Source organism: Haplochromis burtoni, unplaced genomic scaffold, assembly GCF_018398535.1.
Source record: "Haplochromis burtoni strain Fernald_Lab_line unplaced genomic scaffold, NCSU_Asbu1 Contig_138, whole genome shotgun sequence".
Lineage (NCBI taxonomy): Eukaryota > Metazoa > Chordata > Actinopteri > Cichliformes > Cichlidae > Haplochromis > Haplochromis burtoni.
In genome coordinates this window covers 1,481,333-1,505,890 of record NW_024582499.1, presented here as the reverse complement: position 1 = coordinate 1,505,890, position 24,558 = coordinate 1,481,333, and the positions used below count along the sequence as shown (strand labels likewise).

The window sequence follows — 24,558 nt, the reverse complement described above, 5'->3', positions numbered from 1 at the left end:
TCACCTCTTTTTTTTAGGGGGCAGCCAATCAGAAGAAAGTTGTCTTAAAGAGAGGAAGATGTGAGCTACCACAGCTCGTTTAATGAGAGCCCCTCAGCTTCCTAGGTCACACACCTATGGTAAAAATTTCAGAATGCAGGGTGATTTGCAGGAAAGGTGCCGTCTTACATGGTCAAGGTCACCGGGATTAAAACTTGTGAGACTTTTATTAGATGCTCCTATTTTAAGAATTTGAAAATCCTACATCGCCTGATTCTCGAGTAACTGCATTCACACACTTCAGTGTCCACACCGCCTGCCTGGCATCCTGCCTGGGGGGATGACAACAACACCCCATCAGCCTTTTATGACTGATTATTATGTAGTGACTTATGCAAAGCTACTGTAGCTACTGCACACAATAGGTTCCCTATAAAAACATGCTTTCAAAGGCTAAATTGTACTGCAATCAGGTATATTTACTCAGGAAGAGTACTTAAGTAGTAAATTGAGGTACTTGTTAATCACTTGAATATTTTATTGTGATGAGGCTTTATCTTCTGGTGCACATCGTGTCTTTGTGTCTCTAGTCTGATCAGCTCCGGTGCTTATTATTATTTTGATGTAGTTTCATGTTTTTATGCCATCACTGTTCAGCAGTTTTTATTATTTTAGCTGTTATTAAAATACAGTTTTTTTCCTAATAACTACTTTCTGCACTCGATCCACTTTTTTTAACTTTACAGAACAAATCACGGGATTTTATTTTGTTAAATATGCCATTTCTTATTAACTGATGACTTCATTGTGATTTTCTGAACGAGTGTAATCTGTGAGCTCACCAGTTAAGCATAACAATCTAAACTGTGATATTCACACAACCTGCATTAGAAGACTGGATTATATTACTGATCTTTGACTGTACGGGGATTTGGATTTAAACATTTTTGTTTCTTTAACATGAAATATTAAAATAACACAGTGTTGCACTCTCAAAGGGCCGTAAGTCGTCTTCTAATGAATGTCAAAGCAGATGTGCTACGTTTCCTGCAGAGACGCAGACTCTGTGTTGTCACTGCAGCCATGCACGTCGATATCGCTGCTACGCTGAGCACAGTCGGTGCGCCCTGCGTCCACTGCAGCCACGGCTGCGCCTCGCACAGATGTTTGCCCTCCACTCGTCTGTAACTGAACACAGAGTCGTAGCAGGAGAGTAAAGGTGAACTTTAAAGATATTCAAATGCAGGAAGTTAGTTTTTTTTGATTCTGCAGACTACATGTGTGCGTTGTGGGTTTTATGAGTCAGCTGTGTGTTTTGTGCTATTTAAATATGTTTCTGACACTTGTCTTCTGCTGCTGCTGGTGCCCGCCAGGTGTGTGTGAACACGGAGTGTGAAAAGTACTGAAGTGAACACACACACACACACACACACACACACACACACACACACACACACACACACACACACACACAGAGCGGGGGAGAGAGACTGTTTTGTTTTATTCATCAAAGGCCAATCTGCTTCTTGTAAGAGGTGCATGAATAAAGCATAGATTCTCCTAGTGATATCACACACTCACACGTTCACACACACAGAATAAGTTTGCTTTATTACTGTTTGGTTCTTATTTCTTAGCTCAAATCAAGTAAGTTTATAGACTGATTTCCTGCTTTAACATTGACCCTCTGCTTCTTCGTCTATGACACGTCTTGGTCTTTGCAGCAATAGTGCTGTTTGCCCAATCTCAGCAGAAAACTTTGCCTTGTCTTATGATAGCCACTGGTAATGATGGCTAAAAAAAGTAAAATAAAGCTGTATATCATTCATTCTAAGAAGAAGAATTTTAAAAATCTTTGAAAAAGGAGAAGACGGCTGAATGCGTCACCTTGCAGAGGCAGAACACCGCTTTCATGGACCATGATGCTCAGCTGCAGAACAAGCTGTGGAGCCGACTTCAGGAAGGCCTCCAGGAGGCGGAGCATGGTGATGTCAGCGCTCTCAAACATCAGCCTCCAGTGGAACTGGCGGCGGGGCCCGTTGCTGTTCCAGCGGCTCTTGGCACCCAGGTAGAGGGCGTGGATGTATCTGAGGGTGAGAGAAAGAGGTTTAAGGGCGGTGATTTATCCCATTAAACATCAGCCTTTGTTTTTAGTTACAACGTGAAAGTCAACCCAAAAATAAACCAATAATAACTTTAAAAACTGCAGAGACAAAGTAAAAGTTTGGGCTTTATGGATGAACATACATGACATTTTCACCAAGCAAGACTGGAAAATGTTTGGGAAAAACTGGGAAAAAATGACTGATGAAAACTGGATAAACTGATGAAAGTGAAACTATTCTTAAGCTTCGAAAAAAGTGGCCTCTTTACTGAAAAGGGCCGTGCTTGGCATCCTTTCTAAAATCACACGAGGGGTTTTCTAGCACCAGATACAGACTGGGATCTCCACATATGATATTTCCTTATTATTCCTGCGTCTCTGAGATATGTTATCAGAGCAAGTCAGATTTCTACTGACTAGAATTAGAAGTCACACACTGTTCTTCTGCTCTGCTGTGCACTGGCTTCATCCAGCAGTGACCTCGAGCTTGAACTGGGGCATTTGCAGCTGACTGAAAAGTCATCGGGGATGAGAGTGTAAGCTTCCTAGTCTGGGTTTGTGGCTCTCAGCCAGAAAAAGGTGGACTGCTTGTTCGCAGCTGGGGATGAGCTGGCGCCTCAGCTGAAGGCGTTCAAAAATCTGGTAGTCGTGTTCACAAGTGTGGAGCAAGAGATTGAGAGACGGTTTGGGGAATTTGTCTGCAGTGAATCTGAAGCATCCTTCTGACCCCCACCGACAGCCATGGGTGGTGACCGAAAAGAAAATGAGTGTAGATACAAACAGCGGCTATAAAATTGTCTGAGCTCACTCTCAGAGACAGAGTCAGCAGGTCTGGCCTGCAGGAGGGGCTCAAAGTAGAGCCATTGCTCCTCTGCTCTCAAAAGGAACTGAGCCGGTTCCAGCATATGATTAGGATGCCTTCTGGGGGCGTCTAGGTGAGGTGTTTCAGGCATGGGAGGAGACCCCGGGGCAAACCCAGGAGAAGTTATGTCTCTTGGCTAAGTTGAATGCCACACAGACACTGCAGCAGAGTGACCCAGAAGTAGATTAGTAGAAGAAAATAGAAGAATTTTCTCATAAATGACATCAGGTGAACAAACTCAAGAGCTTCCGTCAGAGGTCAACAAGTGAAATACGTAAGAGTATTAGAGGCAGACGTGACCTCGTTGGGATTCTGCTAACACACAAACACACTGGCCCTGGTTATATTTGGCTCTGTTCCCATCAGAGTATAAAAAAGAATAGATTTCAAAAGCTCAACAGCAAAAAATTTCCAGTTAATCCTAGAAGCTATAACAGAAATCAATACCATGATGGGCTTGAACTTGGCCCCTGATTTCACTGTGTTTTATCCATGTGATTTGCCCCAAGGAGTGAGGAAATCTGACAAATATCTTTTATAATACTATTGGCTGGTGCAAAGAAAGCCATAACTCGCAAATGGCTAAACGTGGATCCACCGTCATTTTTGGACTGGACAGGCGTTATCAAGGAAATTTACACAATGGAGAAACTGACTTTTTCATTAAGACTTGCTGCTGATAAATTTGAGAAGTACTGGAAAAAATGGGACCTTTACCTGAATGGAAAACTATTATAAATTCTAGTACCAAATTTATCATTGCTGTAATTCACCTATTTGATTTGATTGTACCTTAAATGGATGTATCTTTTTTTTTAATGCGTCTCTGCTAGCCTAGATACTCTGTACTTATTAAGGGTCTGAGTGTTTTGTTAAAAAACAAAACAAAACCAAACTACCAATAAAAATAAAGTGTTAAAAAGAAAAGTTCCAGTAAATCCTGTAAAATAAAGACTTTCTCCTGTTGAGAATAAGAAATAAAAAGATTTCACAATAGATTTTATCACTTGATGTAAACATTTTATTTCCCACTTATTTTGGCGTCTCTAGCAAATGTGAATAATCTGATTTCCAGCTCTGTGCATGAACACAGTGAGAAGCAGACTGTAGCGTACAGCAGGGATAAAGGCTGAATTACATGAAACCTCAACGTGCCGCTCTCCCGAGAGGACAAAAGCACCTCAGAGGAAAACATCTTCATCCTCAGCTGTCACTGCTCTGCTCTGACGTCCTGCTGTTGTTTGTTTGCCATCAGTGACAGTTTTGGTTACAATGGTTCAAATGGTCTATACAGGTGAGCAGTATTATTTTTATTTAGTGACAAGTGACGATATGAAATCTGATATTTTTTTTACCTGTGGTGCAAAATAAAGTCTGTGTTAAAGTGATGATGTATTAGCAAAGAAAAAAACAGGCTAACTTTATGGAAAACAGACGGGAGGCACTACAATGATTTTAAACTGTAGTTTCAGTATTGTTATACCACCTGTAGTCATTTATATCCAGGTGTACAGCTCTGTGGTGTGGCAACTGCAAGATCTCCTCATTAAAACAGGAGAGAAACATGACTGACGGTGGACACAACACTAGTTAAATCACACGCATACCATGAGCTGGTAGGTGGGTTGCAAAGTGGTTTGCAGGCGTACAGCAACTGTGGCCTGTTAAAGTAGCTGAAATAGCCCAATCAAAGGCCTGACTTAGACTTCTGCAGTGAATGTTTGTAGAGTCTACAATGAACCCTTCGTAAAAGGCTGATGTCATTATTTAAATAAATAAGGCAAAAAGCAAAAATTACTTTCGCAAGAATCGCTTTAAACATCTGTTTTCACCTAAACACAAAAATGTGACATCTGAAACATTCATGTTGCTCACTGTGTTAGAAATCTGCACTCAGAGGAAACTTGGCCGCTGTCCTAATCATCCAACATATTCATAATCATCAGAGCTGAAAACAAAATAATCTGTATATTTGTATGAAATATATTTTCCTTAAGCTACAGTTTGTGGTTTTCACCTAATTTTTCTGGTGTGAGATGAGTCATCATCGGCTACAGATACAAGTGAATTTTCTTTAAATGGTTTTTGGGTGTACATACATTTCATCTCTGTCTCTGTATATAGGAGGCAGGCCTGATGCATCATGGGAGAAGAGGATGGCAGACAGTGGTAGTAGTACAACAAGCAGACGGGACGTGGAGGAGAACCGAAGCTCGCTTGGAGGAAAAGTGAGACGACACTCACTTCCTGTGCTTCTGCATCCCCAAGCAGATTTTAAATGGAAGGGTAAAAATAACCTGGGAGTGTATGCACATGCAAACACACGCACACGCACACGTCAGCATATGTGGTGATGTTCAAGCCTGCCTAGCACAGACAAGCACGGATGCACATGTGTACGTGGTCGACACACCTCAACACACAAGCCCCCTTAGAAACACAACACACACACACACACACCACTCCACACACACACACACACACACACACACACACACACACACACACAACACACACACACACACACACACACACACACACACACACACACACACACACACAGGTGAGTTCAGGTCAGTGTTAGAAAGATACAAGGCAGCCTGGAAATCTGTAGCTCTGCAAATAATTTGCTGGCCAAGCACTGCCGGCATTTCTTTATTCACTCTCTATGTCTCTCTGTCTCTCCCTCTCGCTCTCCTTCACCTCTAAATCTCTGTTTGTCTTTCACACCTTTTTTTCTTTTAGATTTAATTCTTAAATTTATTCAGTTTCTTGCTTTTCTTAAAGTCACACTTGGTGGATCAGTCAGTTCATAATGCTTTATTAATTCACATATATATATTTTTATTTACATCTCTATTCATTTCTATATGACAGAAACCATGCAAATGTCATCATACCTGTGAAGTGACAATAAATAATATTCTATTTTCTGTCGTGTTTACTTTCTTTCCTTTAAAAACTGTTTTTCCACGTTCCCTCTTTCCTGCTTCGTCCTCGTCTCTTTCATCCTCTACCCTTTTCCAGATTTTCTTTCCTGTCTCTCTTTCTGCCTTCTGTCCTCTGCTTGTTATCTCTCATTTTGTTTCTCTCTCAATCCAATTTCATGCAGCTATTGTCTTTCTCTCCCATTTCTTTCCCTACCTCTCTTGCTCACTCTCGCTCTCTCTCTCCATCCAATTTATTTTGCTCTTCCCTCAGGTGTTCTCTCGGCCTCAAGCTTCCAATCTATCAAATCTATATGAATCCTCTCCTCCTCCTCCCCTTCATCTCTGTTACTGCTCTCCTCTCCTCCCTAGTAGCCTCTCCTCTTCCTCAGTTGGAGACCCTGAGCTTGTGTGTGTGTGTGTGGTGTAAGAGAAATGCTGCTAAGTGTAATGCTGAACCAAGAATGAACCCTTAGAGGGAAGCTTACACACAGAGAAATTAAACTGTTATACTCACTTCATTTAAATCATTTTTAAATTAATATTACAGGTCAAGGAGTGAAGCGCAGAGATCAGCAGCCCACAAGGAGACAGAGGATAAGATTTGCAATTTAACGGTGCACTTTTAACATTAGTTCAGCCCCGTCTGGATGTGGTGGAAATTACTGAGATTATGATGTAGTATTTGGAAAAGTAAGAAAAGTAGGGATTCAAAGTTTGTCCTCCTGGAGTCTTTTTTTTAAGCGGTAAAAACAATAAAAAGATTAAAAAATAAACAGAATTTTAAAAGTGAATTGATTATTTGGTGGACTAGCTGTGTACGAACCACACACCGCTGAAGACTTTTTCTGAATTGAGGCGCTTGAGGGGTAGAGAGAGTTTGTTGAGGTTTGTATGAGTGGAGCTGGTTGATAACGTTATAAAACCTTGAACTAATGCCGAGAAGTCGACGAGTGAAACTGCAAGAACCGCAAGAAAATGGGCTTCTTGAAGTGTATGCTTGTGGCAAACAATCCAGGATTGGGTTATGTTTTCACTCTTCATTCTTTTTTATATTACACTACAAACTCCTCACAGCTGCCAGCAGTGACATGAGAGGCAGTAATGCAGTATCAGATTTAGCAGTGGAAGCAGACTAGAAGCATAGACTGTAAAAGATGGATTCGGCTGCTGAGCATGTCCTCCTTCGTGCCTTTAATTGGGAGCACTGTTTACAAAATGAACCTTGTGTTGTCTTTAATATAACCCCAAACAGATACCGAGACCAAGAAAGTGTCCACTGAGGTCACAGAGCAAGTTTCTCATTGGTTGTTTGGCTGTTACAGTAGCCAGTGCCTGCTGGCCATTACAAGGAATGCAGGTGTAAGGCATTTCAACACCAGCTTCACTTTTTGGACCGGGAAGATGCATCCATCTTTTATGTACAGTCTACCACCACAAGTTCCTGTGCTGCTAATACGGTGAGAGCTGCACATTTCAGAAATGTAATGTTTTCGTGTTACATAAGTTCTTCAATAGCTGCATGATGTGCAGATAGGTGCTTTTTCATGAGCACCTGCACAACAAATGCTTGACTTCAGTTCACACAGAGCAGTCTGTAACTTTTAACAGGTCACTTTTAGTTTGTTACACAAAAGAAGAGGAGAGTCATCATAAAATGCAAATATGGGGACGTGTAAATGCAACTTTTAATCTTATATAGGTAACTGGCAAGTTCACTGCTGTGATCTCAGGGGATGTTGAGCAGTAATATAAAGCAAATGAATTATTTCTATGTTTCTTGGCAACAATTAGCAGCTGTCTGTGTTTATGTGATGCTTCCATAGACTTTACAGTTGAAGCTTGCTATCCATAACCACGTTCATCCAAATGAGGTCACGTTTTTAGTGCATGTTGTTAAATTCAAAGCTAAATCAAGGGATGATGTCATGCCCAGCTTTAATATACAATACATGATTGTAGCTTCAAAAACCATAAAGAAATAGCTGTGTTAAAACCTTAAAACGCCACCCAACAGCTTTTGGATGACCTGCAAGCCGGCACTTATCATCTGAACACCCAAGGATGGAGTTCACTGGTGCTGCTGTGGTTAAATGGGAGCAAGCTCCTAAATCTGATGCAAAGTCTGAAACCAGAAAAAAGCGATGGCAGTTATAACCACCTGTGGTTTTGATGGAGAATGTGATCCGACCTTACCCTGACACGTGGCTCGTGCATCACGCTGTCAGAGAGTCGTGAACATTTCTGTTTTTGTAATTATAAACATTATTCTAATAACTGTCACCTCGTCAGTTCTCATGCCACGAATTTCTCATCATTACGCCTCATTGACTTGAAATTGATCAGCAGATGCACATTCAGGACACATTTCGAAGCTAGAAACAGGAAACAGATATTAGAGTTAGTAGTAATTAATGATTTGTTTTCCTCAAAGAGCAAATTACACTAATAATAATGACACTACGAGGCTGTTATCTCCAATCACTCAATCATTTTCTAATGATTAATGTTATTCTAGTGTTTACAAGACTAATGACACCTTAGTATTGTTTCTGATGGCATAAGTCTACATGCCGGCTACAGTGACATAAGTGTTAGTCAAGCCATCACTCTAAATTATCCATAAAAGAGAAAAAGCAGTGCGCAGGAACGACAGAATGAAAGGTTTACTAATAACTCGCTCCTGCAGTCGATCAAAGACTGGACTCAACTTCTGACCCTCCCCTTTGTCAGTCTACACAGCGATAAATTGGTACCAGGACCAGGCTTTTAACGAGCGGCTGATCTATTAGCTCTCACACACACACACACACACACACACACACACACACACACAGCAGCAAATTTCTGTACATCCTGCAAATCTTTCAGCTGTTAAAAGGAGGCAGAGAGAGAGAGAGCTCTTTAATCTTCATCACTTGTCTGAAGTGATTCTCAACCTGCCCATTATCACGCCAGCAATCAGTGACATTTATTGCCTCTCAACACACACACACACACACTGCATGATCAAATGCCTCTTCTGATACACACGGTGCTGGTTCTCGTGTCTGATTGGCTGGGTCACATTGGTTTGGAAGGTTGTGTCCAGCTGACGGGAGGTTCGAGGGTTTGGTTTGACCTCGTTCCCTCAGAATGTGTCTTCAAACTTGAAGATAGGTCTAAAGTTTTACGATGTGTTCGAGCTGCTAACCTGTAAAAAAAATAACATGTAAAAAATATTTGTATTCTCACACTTTTACGCTTTTTTGAGCTGTATAGTATCATCTTAAGTAAGCTAAGTAATTCTTTCATATAGCGTATCAAATGTGAAAGAGGTCAGTCGTGGTGATAAACCTGCAGAGAGTTATGACGCTGCAGCTCTGCTTCACTCTCACGGGTTTTATAAGGTGCTTCATCTCATTGCTAAGCGGTCTGCTTTGTAACTTTACTGTTTTGGCTCACCCTCACTGCTTCCATCGTATCATCTTTGGCAGCGGCAGGTGAAAAGCTCTGATATACCAGTCAACCAGCTGCAGTGCAGACTTGATGGTCACTAATTGGAGACGCTCTAGGCAGCCCAGTATCACGGCAAAACGTGTAACAATGCCCCAGGAAATCTGAAGGTTGGTGATTTTTATGCAGTGTATGCGTCAGGCGAGTTGCTGTCGTTCCTGCACGCTTTTACTTTGTAATAATACAACTTGCATTTGAGCGAGGAACATACCGACTTCCTGCAACGATGGCATCTTATTACAGGAGCATGCTCAAGTTCACTGAGCTCTTTAGAATCACCCTGTGTTTCACAAATGTAAAGGCAGGTTGTCATGGTTACATGCTTGAGTTTATGCACCTGTGCCATTGCGACCACATGAATTCAAAGATTAAGAGCATGGCTGAGAACTTCCATTTAGTGTAATTTCCTAAGCAAAATAGACGGGAAAGAAAGCTAAGAGGAGGAGAGAATAAATGTGAATTAAACATTTATTAGCTACAGCTAAAATCCAAGTTAAAAATGATGCTTATCAACAAATGCTGGATGTATAATATGTATAAACTGTACACAAAGAACGGATGTAGCTAGCATAACATGACCCACTGGGTCGTGAACTCCCTTAAAAAAACACAACAACAACACTGAGTTAAGTATTATCTTGGTTGACTTTTTGGAGTGACCACACATGAGCAGCAGGGTGGAGTGCTAAGCTATCTAGGTAGTTTGGTAAGAACGGTGCATAAATAGAGAGTATAACTTCACACAGACATCTGTAATATTCAAATAAATATTATAATCTCCCTTCTTGGAAAAAAGTAGAACAGACACTCTTTGCATGAATAATGACCCAGCAATTAATATTATTGGTCAAGAAAATGCATTAAAAATATTCCAGATCAGCCTGTGTGTGGGGCTAGCATGTCCTACGTGTGTCTGTTTGGGTTTCCACCACATATACTTGCTTCCTTCCACAGTCCAAGAGCACTGAAGTCAGGTTAGCTGGTATTTCTGAATTGGCCTTGGATGTGCGGTAGAAGCAGCTTGTTTTAGAGAACAAAACAGGAAGTTCTTGTGCCAAGTTGTAAAGTTAATCTATGTCAGAGAGCTAGGCATTTTTAACACGGGCCTCTTTGGGCTTTGACTCGTTTGTAGAAATGTGGGATGCAGCTGCTTTGTTGTTACAGTATAAGAATGTATTCTTAGGTAATCGCCACAAATATAAATATGTTTTCCTTGTGGTGCTTGATGGTAGGTAATGGAAAACAACATGCTACAGACTGTGAAATGTATCGACACTACCTGTAAAGTGTTTGTTCGGGGGGGTTTAAAGAAGATTCTAGTCTCTGGATCTGCTTTTTCAAACTTTGAGCTGAAGTCTTTGCTGTATTTCAGCTCAGTTTTGTTTAAGCAAGATGTCATTAGCTCAAAGCACAGAGCTGCACCAAACTGACACTAGTATGTTAAATTGTTGAGCATGCTTAGCACAAGGTAAGAGTAGATTTAAACAAACACTTCTTAAATTATGGCGTATTTTTAGTTAAAAACTCAAAATAATGGCCAGGAGGCGTAAACCAGGACGGTCAGATGAATTCTGTTCAAAATAACCTGCAAGTCGACGTTTATCTATCAGTTTTTGTGATCTTTTATATGTTTAAGTGCAGGCCCTCAGCACAGCTTTGGGACAGTAGTGGAGTATTAGCACATTACTGCAGGCTCAAAGCCACTGATCTAAAAAGGATACATGGATGGATCACATAATGTTTCGTGATGGTAGCAACAAAGCAGCCTGACACATATAAATTAGACAAATTTGCAGCATCTGAAGTAGTGAAACTGGGGTGCGTTTGCAGCCTCGCTTTGTCATTTGCAGTTTGTTTGTTTTCATAAACTGCTACACAAAGCAGTTTTGGAGTATTGAATTTTTAAAAAATGCAGCGGTGATATGGAGCCACACAGGCATACGTTACTGTGACAGCGTCGTGGCAGAGCATGAGCAGTTTCCCCCCCAGCAGAGATGAAAAGCCCCCTGCAGTGGGTGGATGGAGGTTAGAACAGTCAGCCTGCTGCTAGTCTGTGAATAATGCAGCTGTCAAAAAGCTCAAAATTAAACACATTGAATAGAGGCAGGACAGCCCTGGGCTCTGCTCCACTCTGCAGCACACACACGGTGACAGACATATATGTACACTGCATACACACGAACAACACATACCATAACACCATGCAGGCACATTTACACTACAAACATGCTGCATTCACGCACACTGAGATATCCAAACTAGTATATATGATAAAAACTAACTGATTTACTGGTTAAACTTTATTAACACTCAAGAAAGATCAATTTAATATTCAATGTTTCATCAAATGTGAAATCCATTTATATTTGTGGCTGTGACGCACATGAAAAGCACAACAAATTCACAAACGTCATAATCCTGTGGTCTTTAAAAATGAATACTGGTGCTAGCTAATTCATTAAAATCCAGTTCTTTAGAGAAGCAATGGATTCATACAAACAATGATGTGAGTTTTACTTGCTGTAATCATCCCTCCTGGTCACACTAAGCACTTTATTTTGTGTATTTATGCTTCACTTCTCTTCCCATGCACACGTGTTGATAGAAGAGTGATTGTTGAGTCAGGTTAGGTCAGGAAATGCTGCAGATTTAGACCTTGAGTGGCCATTTAGGAGCTGCAGAATTCGGCTCTTTCACAGAGCTCTATATAGTCCTGTGAAAAACTAATTACACCCTATGATTCAGTAGCTTTTAGAACTACCTTTAGCAGCAATAACTTCAAGTAACTGTTTTCTAAAAGACTTTATCAGTCTCTTACAATGTGGAGGCCCACTGTTCTTTCCAGTGTTGCTTTAGCTAATTGATGCTTGTGGGTTTTTGCACAGCTCTCTTAAGATCATTGCAACGCCTTGGTTTCAGCTCATCTGTTGTAGATCGGTACACAGAGGAGTTCATGGTTGACTCGATGACTGCAAGGTGCCCCAGCCGTGTAAGCCCAAATAGTCACCCCTCCTTCACGGTGATGACAGTTAGCATGAGGTAAACATGAGGTGTGCTGATTCGTGTGGTTTGGATGCTGTACATTATGGCCAAGCATCTCCATCTTGGTCTTATCTGTCTGAAGGACATTGTTCCAAACATCTTGTGCTTTATGTGCTTGTGCTGTTATAAGAGAGTTTTTCCTTCCCACTGTCGCCAAGTGCATCTGATTGTTGGTGTTATCTTATCGTAGGCTCTTTACTTTACAATATAAAATGCCCTGAGGCGTCAGTTGTCGTGATTTGGCGCTATAAAAATAAAACTGAATGGAGTTTATTCAGATGCAACTTTGCAAGGTGAAGCCATGCTGCCGTGTTCTGTTTAGAGATAATTGGCTTTCTTTGGCAGCCTTTCCAACCAAACAATACTCGTTCAATGTTTCTATAATTGTACTGTCAAGGCCTTTAACATTTAACATGCTAACTGAGGCCTGTAGAGTCTAAGATGTAGCTATGGGGTTTTGGGGAGGGTTTTTTTGCAATTTCTTTGAGCCTTGCACGGTCTGACCTTGGGGTAAATTTGTTGAGATGTCTTGAACACTTTCTCACTGTAGAATGATGGACTTTAATGGCCTGAAAACTCTTCATAGATGGAAACAGAGCAACAAGAAAGCTGATCGCTGATATGCTTCCTCCTTGATGTGTTTACGCCTCTGAATGCTCCACAGCAGCAAACTGTCAAAACTTCTGCTTTTAAACAGGTACTCACGCTGACTGGTGAGCAGCTAATCAAATGCATTTCATTAGCCAATGAACCCTTTTAATTCCAATCCAGTCTTTAAATGATGACGTATGAACTCTGCTTCCGGGTCCAAACTACTCTTCGTGTATTAAGGCTGTTGAGGTTTTAACGTGTTTTAATGCGTTGTATCTTGTTCTATTTAATCAGAACAAGCCCCTAAAAAAAAGGAAGTGATCACTGTCGGCCTCTCTCGGTTTTTATTATCACTTTTCATTTTAAAGCTCAGTTTTTAAAACCTTACGGTGTAACTACAGCCCAGCTCATTCAGCAGAAAATAATTACTAACTTCGTATTGTGGATGGATTATCTCAGTTGTTGTCCTGACTGAAGTTTGGTCCGTTTAGTGGAAAAAAGTTTGCGTTCATCCTAAAGCTTCTGTTTGCTAATGTGTTTATATTATGCTAACCATAGCTGTGTAGCTAGCCACCACTTAGCACATCATTATACACCAGCTAGCCCAACTTCAGTAACCCTACAAATATCACTGCTGTTTAGTTTTCTGTCTTCATTTATGTGGGAAGTGATAGCAGAGCTGTGGGTTTTAATTTTTTCAGAATTCTGTCAGTCAGAGCATGATATATCATGTTTAGGTGAAAACTAGCGAGTTAACTTCCTGCTAACTTCTAATTCTGTTAAATTTCATAAATTCTGTTTTCATGGATGCCTGGATTTTAAACTTAATTGATACACCTGGTAAAGCAGCAATGCTGATGATTTTATGAAAGATGAGAGAATTTAGACAGTTTTTAACTCTCAGTGATGCCGCAGTGTTCGTTTGACTTTGGGACCTGAAGCGGAGTTTACACCCGGAAACGGCTAATGACGTCACACTTAAAGACCGAATGGAACCAAGAAGAATAAAGGTGTATTTCATTTTATTTTTCTTGTCGTCTCCACTAATATTCTCTCACAACATATTAAACCTCAACCTTCGTATGATTAATAGAAGCTTTAAGTACAGATTTAAATAAAATGTCATCCATTTGGATTATTTCATACACTGCATCTTATTTTGAAGGTCTCAAGTCTGAATGAACAATTAACTCATCTTAAAGGTTTGTGTTAGTTGGCTGTTACTTATTATTTGACTAAGCTGCTAAAAAGCATGAAGTTGACACTTGAGTTTAAGAGTAGCTTTTGCATGTGGATGCTGTAGATGTAACACCACGGCACGTGTTACAAGTAAAAAGGATCTTTTTTTTTTTTTTTTGGAAGATTTATTCTGTTTTTCTAGCGTTTGCAGTTTGTTATTTCTGAATTTGAGTTTTTGTGTAACTAGTTTTTGTTTTTGTTTTTATTTCACTGTCGTTCTAGTAATTCATTAGTTCTTTTTGCATTGTTTTAATTTTGGTCATTGTTTAGTTTCTTTGGAGCTTAAAGTACCAGTTTAGATTGTTTTCCTGTTCTTCTATTAGTTTAGAATTTCAGGTTTGTATTAAACCACAGTTACTATTTTGACTTTCTTCTTTCGTGTGTGTTTACTGCAGTTCCTTCGGTGCTTCCTCATTTTGGGTTCTGTGTCACTTTTATTTCCTGTCTTTCAGCTCTGCCTCAGTCTTCGCCTGTCCTCTGTTCAGCAGTCAGCTCTATGTCTTTAGCCATCTTTTTGTTATTTCAGGCTTCCTTCTGCTTCCTCCCTCTAGACAGCTAGTACTGGGTTTCAGAAACCAAACAAATCCATCAGAGTGATAAGAGAAGACATTAGGACCAGATTAATTAACATGTTGACGCAGTCAAAGAAAAAAAATGGGGGTGACTTTGACCTAAAAAGGCCTAGAGGTCCACGGAGGAGAACAGTGGTTGATGATTGCGGGATCTTTTCAGTGGTGAAGAAGAAAAGCTTCTGGCCAAGTGAAGATCACTCTCCAGGCAGCTGATACATCATTATACGCTCACTGGACACTTTGCTAGCTACACCTGTTCAATTGCTCATTCGCTCAAATCAGCAACTTACACGGCAGCAACTGCATTTAGTCATGCAGACACGGTCATGATGATCAAACCGAGCATCAGAATGAAGAAAAGTCCACTTTGATTGTGGAATGATTCTTGGTGGTATACAAGCTGCTTTGTTTCATAATTTCACAATGTTGTCACATGTGGTTTCCAGTGCCATTGGTTCACTAGTGTTTACTGATGAAGGCAGAAATAGGATGAACTCTAAAGTAGAGGCTCAAATGTAATCAAATGCTTCCCGATGTAGATTAAAAACAGCAAACTAGTTAACATAAGCATTTCTTAATTATTATTACGTGATTTTTTCCCTGATTTAGTTCCATAAAAACAGAACCGTTTATAAAAACAGTTAATATTATAATTCTGTTCAAACCTCCAAATTAAAGCCGAGCGTTTAATTTTTTGCGTGGTCCACACTGTAGGTGACAAATAAATGCAACTCCACACATCCCCTGACAAATGCTGGTGGGTCCCAGCAAAATTTTGCATGTGTCAAGAGCTGCAGAGTTCACACTGAACTGGTGCCGAGGGAAACTCCAAAGCATGGATCTGTTACCCAGTTCATGTCACTCTCTGGTTTTAGTGTGGCCATACAGGAGATATGAGGCTGAGCCATAAACAGTGAGTGAGTGATTGTATAGAGGCCCACACAGAGCAGAAATAATGTCTCCTCTCTGTCTGTGTAGAGCTCAGCTGTCAACACCGACCTACTTAGACTGCCACAGTGAGACTGAGAAACCCAGCCCAGAGAGGAGAGCATGTGAGATTATGGGCGAGTATAAGGAGGGAAGAGAAAGGAAAAAGGAGGAAAAGGAGCAGAAGATGAAGAAAAATGAGACAAAATGAGGGAGAAGAATGCCGTGTGAGATTATGTGAGTGACAGAAAAATGCAAAAGCATGCAAAGATCATGGGAAGAAGGATAAAGTGAAAGAGACATGCAGAGAATGACACAGCTCGACAGGACATGATGTCTGTGTGTGTGTGAATGCATGCTCTGCACATGTGTGTATTTACATGCGTGCGTGTGCATAACGGAGGTGAGCGAGCATTGATCGCTGCTGCCAAATCTGCCAAGCTGCTGATCAGATACGATCATGCCGAGCACTGAAGTGTTTAATTGGGAATTGTGTGTGTGAAGCGGATGATGTTATCATTTAACTCAAGGGCTCGAGCTTGATCTTTTATCTCTCCGCTGCTCTGCCTTCCTCGCTCTCGCTCTCTCACTCGTGCATCCGTCACTCAGGAGTTGCAAAATTCAAAGATGTCATTCTGCTGTGAAATGACTTCAAGGGGAAAACGAGGAGGAGGAGAGGAAAGGCAGATATACAGGTTATAGGGGAAAGTAATAGGAAAAGGTTAATGAGGAGGAAAGAAAGGTGGGAAAGGAAAAGACAAAGGAAATAAAACCCATACTGGAGGAGGAGGTGATAGAAGGAAAGGAAGGGGAAGAGCAGAGGAATGAGAAACATAAAATCCTAAGAAAAACAGGAATAATTTGATATTTTAGGCAAAAAAAAAAAAGAATGAACAATCAAGAAGATAAGGGGAGACTGGAAAATAAAAGCAAACCAAACAAAAAAGGAAATAGAGGAGAAAAAGAAAAGCCACAGGGTGAAACCAACCAAGGCTAAAAAAAAAAGGGTAATGCAAGAAAACAAAAGTAAAAGGATACCTGGAAAAACTGCAGAAATAACACGATAAACGAAAAAGCCTTGAGAGAGGGAACCAGCGAGAAAAGGGGCACCAAGAAAAGGTGAGGAGGTGAGAAGAGGTGAAGAGGAGCAGCAGGGAGAGGAGGGGAGGACAGGTGTGGAGATTTATGACGTGAAGAAAAGGTAATGAAGGGAGAGAAGAAAAGGTAATGAAGGGAGAGAAGAAAAGAGGGATGGAGGAGGAGATGATAGGTGAGCTGCTGCCGCTGCTGATCAATCACTGTTTATGGAACAATCAGATAGAAAGAGAGAGATAGGGAGTGCAGGATGGATGGGTGGATGAAGGAGAAGGAAAGATATTTATTTCCCAGAGGGAGAAATAAATAATAATGGAACAGCGAAAGAGAGATGGATGCTGAGAGTCAAATCCTTAATTCTTTCTGTTTTCCTTCTTTGTTGTTTTCTTTTCCCTCCACTGAATCCTTAATTCCTCCCTGCTCTCCTCTTCTTTCCATCTGTTCGTCGAACCTCTGAATGTGATTCAAACAGGTCTGGTGTGGTGCTAATTGACAGCCACCCCCCTGATAGATAAAATAAACGAGCCAATGGAGTCTTTGTAGGCGGGATTAAAAAGCCAAAGACGTCATCTTCCTACTTCAAGGAGACAAAAATGGCAACAAGTGTGGAAGTGGATGACTCAGCTATACAGCTATTACGGAAATATCACAGTCTGATATCAGACAGAATTGTCAGCTTGTTACACTCCATTTCCATCTTCAGTCTGACATTGCTTCTACTCTAATAGAGTGGATCTGTGTCAAATTAAAAGCTGCTGCAGCGAATTAGATTGTTCCCATTGGAAGCACATAACAACGTCAGGATGTCAAAATCAAAGATTTACTCTCTTTGAAGGCGAGCCTGATTTTCAATAGTCCTTGACGTGAAAAAACAGGGGAAAGGCGATGAAGATCAGCAACTTCTCATGTTGCAGTGTCAATCTCAGCCAAAGACTGTATATAGAAGATGGACATTTAAGCTTTCGGTCTTAAAATTCAAGCCAATGCAGAAGTACCTTAAACCTGCATTCACTGTCAGGTTCTGGTTATATTGAAAGTTTTGCTCTGTGACCTCAGTAAACACTTCTGTAGATTAAACTCTAGTTTCAGGTCATAGTAAATAGAAGAGTACATCTTTTTTTGTAATTATGGTCATAATTTGAGCCAAAGGGATTATTTGCTAAGGACTGTCAATCACAAGTCATTAGCCAGTGAGGATGAGGTGTCTTTGACTTCTAAGTTGGATCCATCCAACTATCTTCATGTCTGCTTTTAAAATGCACCGCTTTAGGCTTCAAAAACAGGGTTTTACTAACTAACAGGTGACATCACAGTGGCCACGTCTACATTTGACACTGTTTATAATCTTAATGCCCAGCTCGGAAGCTAGCCCACATTGTCCAACAAAACGGGTGAAATGATGTTGTATTGTTTTAACTGCTTGACGCTGCTGCCTCCACGCATACACAAACAAACAGATTATCTTTTGAATATTACATTAAAAAATATAGTTTAACTATTTAATGTCTTAAAATGTAATTTTATTACTGGCACATGAAACTATGTGATGTTGTTATTTAGCTTGCTTGCAGTAATGCACGTAGAAACTGTTTGCTAACCACAGTAAGTAAACAAAAATCTTAGACTCTCGACTGATGAACCACTTGTCATGTAGCAAGTCTACCACAGCTATGCATTATTATAGGGTGCACAATATATAGCATCTTTTATGCAACTGCTGTTGAGATTTGGTGATATAATAATCAAATTGAATAAAATTATTTGAGAATGATCTTGAAATAACAGTTGTATAACAAATATTGGGGTATTTTTCTCTAAAAACGCATCCTTTATATAATCTGTATAGTGTGTGTAAGCGTGCAGTGATTTCACGGCATAAAGGTGATGTTATCAGTGAGGTGTAAACTGTTTTAGAGCCTCAACTTTACTGCAGTATTTTAAGTGCAGTGAGGTGTAGTCATGATTGCTGCGAACAGGCGGAGGAGAGGATTTGTATCCATCTGACAACAGTGAAATTTCAAGTTGACAGCAATGCACATCCATGTCAACATATTGGATGTGATGGTGTTACAAGGGTGTAGCAGAGTGACAAGACAAGCAAACACTGGCTATTTAAAATATCCCTACTGATGTGAAGAGCTTGACCCCCCCATGGTCAGCTCAGCGTGGAGCCAAACAAACCAAGCATGTGTTCAACCAACAAAATCAGAATTTTAAAAATGATTTTAATATTCTGTCAAAGTTTCCGTCCTATACTCTGATCTAATGGACCATGTCGTCAAGGAACATTAGTGTTCCTGCGTGAAAGAACCGAGTCTCCTGAATGTTCGCCCTGCATGAGAAACCTGGTCTTACAACATTTCCCACGCCATTCTCTTCGTATCATTTTGACAAAATGCCATTTTTCAGGCAACACACAGTTCCGGCAAACAGTAAAAAGTGAATAAAAACTGCCATTATAATTTTTTACTCGTAGCAAAAAGAATTCATAGTACTGATAGTACTGCAGCAATGGTTTTTTTAATGCTTAAAATGCTCTGTTTTAGTCCTTGCAGTGCTTTGTGGATCAAAATGTGAACGTAGTATTCAGACATCATCAAATAGCAAAAGAATGCAAAATCTAAATGCACATAAAATATTATGACGCTAGAACAAAAACCAGGGAGAGAAGATTGTGAGCTTTATGTGAGTAAATGTCACGGAAATCCTTTACAAAAGTGCTGCGACACAAACCCGCTAAACTTGACGCTAAAGGAAACCTCAAAGCATCGCCATGGAAATGAGAAAACACTTTGTTGGAACTATTGTTGTCTGTGAAAAAAATGGTTCTCCAATTCATGAAGTAGCTCTTTAGATGTTTGACAACCTTGACCCGCTGGTGGCATTGGAGAGACCCAAACTCAGATGTAAAAGTCGGTAAAATGAATCTAATAGCTGCTGAGCTTTTTAACCAGGGCCAAAAAAGTCGTCAGAGAAACGTTTCCTCCAGCTTCTAGTTTGAGCATCGCCACATGTTTAAACAGTTATTGGCAATCATGAATAAATAAATAAGGATAAACATGAGAAACTAAATGAATCCAATTATCAAAAATCGTTTTTCTTTGTTTTCATGCCTCTCTGTTATTTCTTTCGCTCGTTATTTATTTCTGTATGTTCTTCGTGATTTTCTTTACTTTTCTAATTCTGATACATGGCGGTAGTGGAGCAAGGCACTACCCCTTTCCCCTCCTCCTGCTCTTTGTAGCGTCTCCACAAATTTTGAAGGTCGTTATTCTCAGAACGTTTAATCACAGCAGAAAGTGGCGATTCTGCCCAGCCTCCTGCTACCGAGGGTCAGCCCCCTCGATCTCCTCCCCAAAAAATTCAACAATCATTCCCAGTTTTCCACAGTTTAAATTAATCCCACTCCTGTTAATCCCATCCAGCCTTCTCCTGAAACCCGCTGAGCGGAGCAAGGCAGTACTACGGCTCGAGTTGAGGGTTCACTTCCTGCTGCAGGTCACTGAGATTTTGAAGATTTCTGAGATTTCTTTTCAATTCAGTCTGTTTTTCTAAAATCTGATTGTGAATATTTTTTCACTATATGAAAACAGCAGGAATGGGGGGAAGAATTCATTATATTCATTTTAAGGAGGTGTAAATAAAAAGATTTAAAAAAAATGTAATGAAAGCTGAAATCAGTTATTTATGAAGAACTTCACAAATTCATGCTCCTGAGGTGGCCAATCTTCTCTTTGTTTTCTAATTACAAAATGATAGCGATCATACAGGTATGCTGTTAGTAGACTGTTAGTGTTATTGAACATATGATGTGTGCAGTTGTTGCAGAAACATAGAAAAAGATCAAATAATGTAGCTCTAAGAAAAATTAACCAAGCAAAGATCAAACTGCTTTTGCTTCATTGCTTGAAGAAATGTATTTTCAAACATCCAACTCATCAACCTCATTGCAACTTTTGCTAAATTCTTCTGTAGTGATTAAAAAACAGTCAGTATAAAACAAATTCTAGACTACTAATCAATTTATTTTCACCTTATATAAGGCATCCCAGCAGTAAAAGTGATTTGTACATACTTACGCTGCAATCTAAAAGAAACAGGTGAACCAGAAGGTGAAAGGATGGAGGGGGGAGGGAGCAGCAGCGGGAACAGATCCAATTAGAGGTGCAATATTGAATGTTACCGTGTGACTGTGAAGTAAATTAGAGCACAATACATCAAGGATATGATCAGATTGGACTACCTCATTACAAGAAATGGAATGGACGGCAAGTCTATTGCATAATGCATCTAATGTGTCTTTGCCTTTGTCGGGGTGGGACTCTACTTAATGAACACAACAACACTTGATTCTCACGTCAGACAGTCTAAATGATGCCTTTTTGATTTAAATTTTTAACAAACACAGAAAACAGAGGCAGACAGGGAAAGGTGGGACACAAAATGAGGATCAAGTGATTGAGACATGGATATGTTTTGTGCTCTTCTGGCATCTTACTGACTGAAAAAAAATAGTTACAGATAATCCGAGTTAGCGGTGAAGCCAAATAACAGGACATCAGGATATTTAAGGAACATGATGCATCCTGCCACCGAATCATTTCTGGTGTGTAGCGATGGGAATCTAGTGGTCCCGTTTCTTGGAATTGTTAGTCTGCTTGCCTATCGATCCTGCTTATGGGTTCCACTTGCACTTGTTCTACAGTCAGCTGGTTTTAGGTTGTGTGTTAGGGGAAAATAGTGGTGTGTGGAAATGGACATTTCTTTTGTTGTTATTTTACAAAACAACGGTGAAGTGGAAACTGCATCCAGAACAGAAACAGCTGCATGATGCCGCTAACACAACTACAGCTCTTTGGAAGCAATTGCATGCTAATGCTAAGCTAGCCAGACAGCACGCTAATGCTAAGCTAGCCAAGTGATAATAAAAGCAAGTGAATGCCGACCCCCGCCCAGCAGCCAGACCCTGAACTTCAACAGGTAACAAACTGATGAGCAGTCAAGCTGCAGCCTCCATTTTTGCCTGTTCAAAATCACCATGGCGATCACTTTAAAGTCTCTTTGTGCTGGTTTTCATTTTTTCTTTGTGTTGTGGACTTTGTGTTCATACCTAAATACTAAGAGAAAGATCATATGTGTGTCCTCATTAAGATAGAGATTTGTGTTGCTGCGTAGAACTGTAGCCTGAGATTTATGCCGTTAGCTAGTAATTATGATACAGTGTGTTTCTGCTGTTCGACAAAGTAACATGACAGTAATGTAACTGGTAGTATAGTGCGTTATTTTCTACTGGGAGTACTTAAGCAAAGTACTGTATTACTTTTAACAAAAGTGTTCTGTGTAATATATGTAATACAGTCATTACACAAAAACAGTAATGTGACACTGATCACCGAAAAAGAGGGTAAATGCCTTCAACATGCACAAACATTTGACCACAGCATGCAATTGATTTGCATGCTGTGGTCACAAATGTAATGTTTTTGATATGCTGCCGGGCGATGATTGTGACTCTCAAAGCGGAGTCAGTGAGAATCGATGAGAATCAGTTAGAGACTCGATAAGGAATCGATAATAGATTTGATTTCCATCCCTTTGATGAATGTTGGCGGTACTCAGACATATTCAGCAGCTATAGTTGAAGTTTTCAAAGACACTAAATGTTTCAAACAGCAAACAACACTTTTGTCAGTTGGTGAAAACAATAAATTCCTTAGGCCATGGTGGAAGTGTATTCTGAAATGATTAAAAAGCTTTTGAGGTTGTTGAGTCTAATGTTCTGTTTCACAAAGAGTGACAAATTGGCTAATTTTACTGTCAGTCCAGCGCCGACAGATAGCGTACAGGCACCTAAGAGCAATGCATTGTTTTCTTTTACTGCAGTGCAACAGACATTTCATCAGGCCTCGTGTCTGAGATGTCAGCTTGTTGCATTGGTAAATCTTCTTGATATAAACAGTTAGGTTATTGATTACATAAGCAATGTTTGTTATTAATACTGGTTAATCGTGCAACATCTATCATGCAAACACAGACTACATGGGTTTTGTAGACTTGGTTTGTCCTGTGGGGAGTGCTTTGGTAGTATGGTGTTTCTGCTCTCATTGGGATTTTGTTCAGGCCTGGTGAGAGTTTGATTTGCATTACCGGCAATAAGTCAGCCTTGTTCCCTGTCGGTGCTGGCTGGACCAGCAGAGCAGCCCTTTGTCACCGGTTCTGTTCTTAACTTTGATGGATAGAATAACAATGTGCTGCCAACGGGCAGAGGGTGTAAAGTTATCTGCTTGTTGCAGAAGATGTGGTTCATCTAATGACGACCTCTTACTTAACTCAGGGCAGATGAGAGAATACTGGGACATCGGCGCAGCAAAGACAGTGCTGCCAATGTTGTAGTATTGCTCTGCTGTGGTGAAGAGAGAGCTGAGTGTGAAAGGGACTGATCTACATTCCTACCCTCACCTAAGGCCATGACCTGTTGCAACCTGCTTCCTCCAAGGGTTTTCCCTTTGAGATAGGGCAACGACCTCAGTCGTACAGGAGAAAATAGAGCCGATACTTCTCCACATCACAAGGAATAATTTGAAATGGTTCGGGCATCTGACTACGATGACTCCTGGACGTCTCCTAGGATCAGATATTTTGGGGGTGTCCATCTGCGAGGAGACTCTGGAGCAGATCAAAGATATGCTGAAGAGATTACATCTCTTGAGTAGCTTGGAAAAGCTATGGTGATCCCACCTCCAGAAGAGCTGGAGGACATGGCTGAAGAGAGAGACGTCTGGGTTAACAATCTGGCAAACTGACCAAACTGCTGTTTCGGTTTATTAAATCACTCTCTCATCTTGTCCACAACATCAAATTTCTGTTTGGCAATGTGGTCATACTAAGTGACCAAAAGGGTGACTGGGATAATTCTTCAAGTCAACCTAGGCACCTCAATCAGTTTTGGTGTAATTGGTCATCATTGCTGTTTAGAAACAGTCCAGTACTGAGGGAGCCGGAGCATCAAAGCACTGATGCCCAAAGACAGCAAACACATATCTGTCTGACGGAAGCGTTACATGACAGAACAGCAATAATACTCTTGGGTATCCTGAGGATGAGGGGATACTTTCTCTTTCTTTTCTTTTCTTCAGTGACCATTAGAATAAGTTGTATACATTTAACAAATAATTATGCCATCCAGTTGTGGTCCGTATTAAGCTATATTGAAACATTAGCTTAGCATAAAATAAACTGCTGGTTGCAGCAGTTTATCTGAAGGTGACACAGACCTGCGTGTGTGTGTGGTGCCTAAGACTTGCTGTCCAATACAGCTTTTCCCACCACACCGCTGCCATGGTTACACGGGGAAATGAGACGCCGCAGAAACAAACGGTGACTTTTGAGCATGCTCACTGCGGACCACCTGGCTGTTTTTCTCTCACACACAAAAACACAGACTCAAACACACACAGGTACGTTTAGTGGCACAGCATTACAGGATTATAAAGACAGGCACGCACACACATCCACCAGCATACAGCAAATTTACAGCCATTATGGAGTCAGCACCAATCACCTACTGTCACACACACGTGCTATAAATATCCATGTGCCACTCAAAGTGAATCAGTTGTCTATCCCCAAGCTGCTGTCCCACATAGCCATTCAACTGAGCTGTGTGTGTCAGGAGAGAGAAAGTGTGTGTGTGTGTGTGTGTGTGTGTGTGTGTGTGTGTGTGTG

General features: G+C 40.6%; 1 protein-coding gene across 1 annotated transcript in view; it reads right to left on the bottom strand.

The window, feature by feature from the left end:
* Nucleotides 1–24,558, bottom strand: part of LOC102297110 (XK-related protein 7) — a 104,325-nt gene that overhangs the window by 13,662 nt on the left and 66,105 nt on the right. The window contains exon 2 of the mRNA XM_005931100.3: nt 1,867–2,066. Coding sequence (XP_005931162.1) covers nt 1,867–2,066 — 200 coding nt within the window. The remainder of the gene's footprint in view (nt 1–1,866; nt 2,067–24,558) is intronic.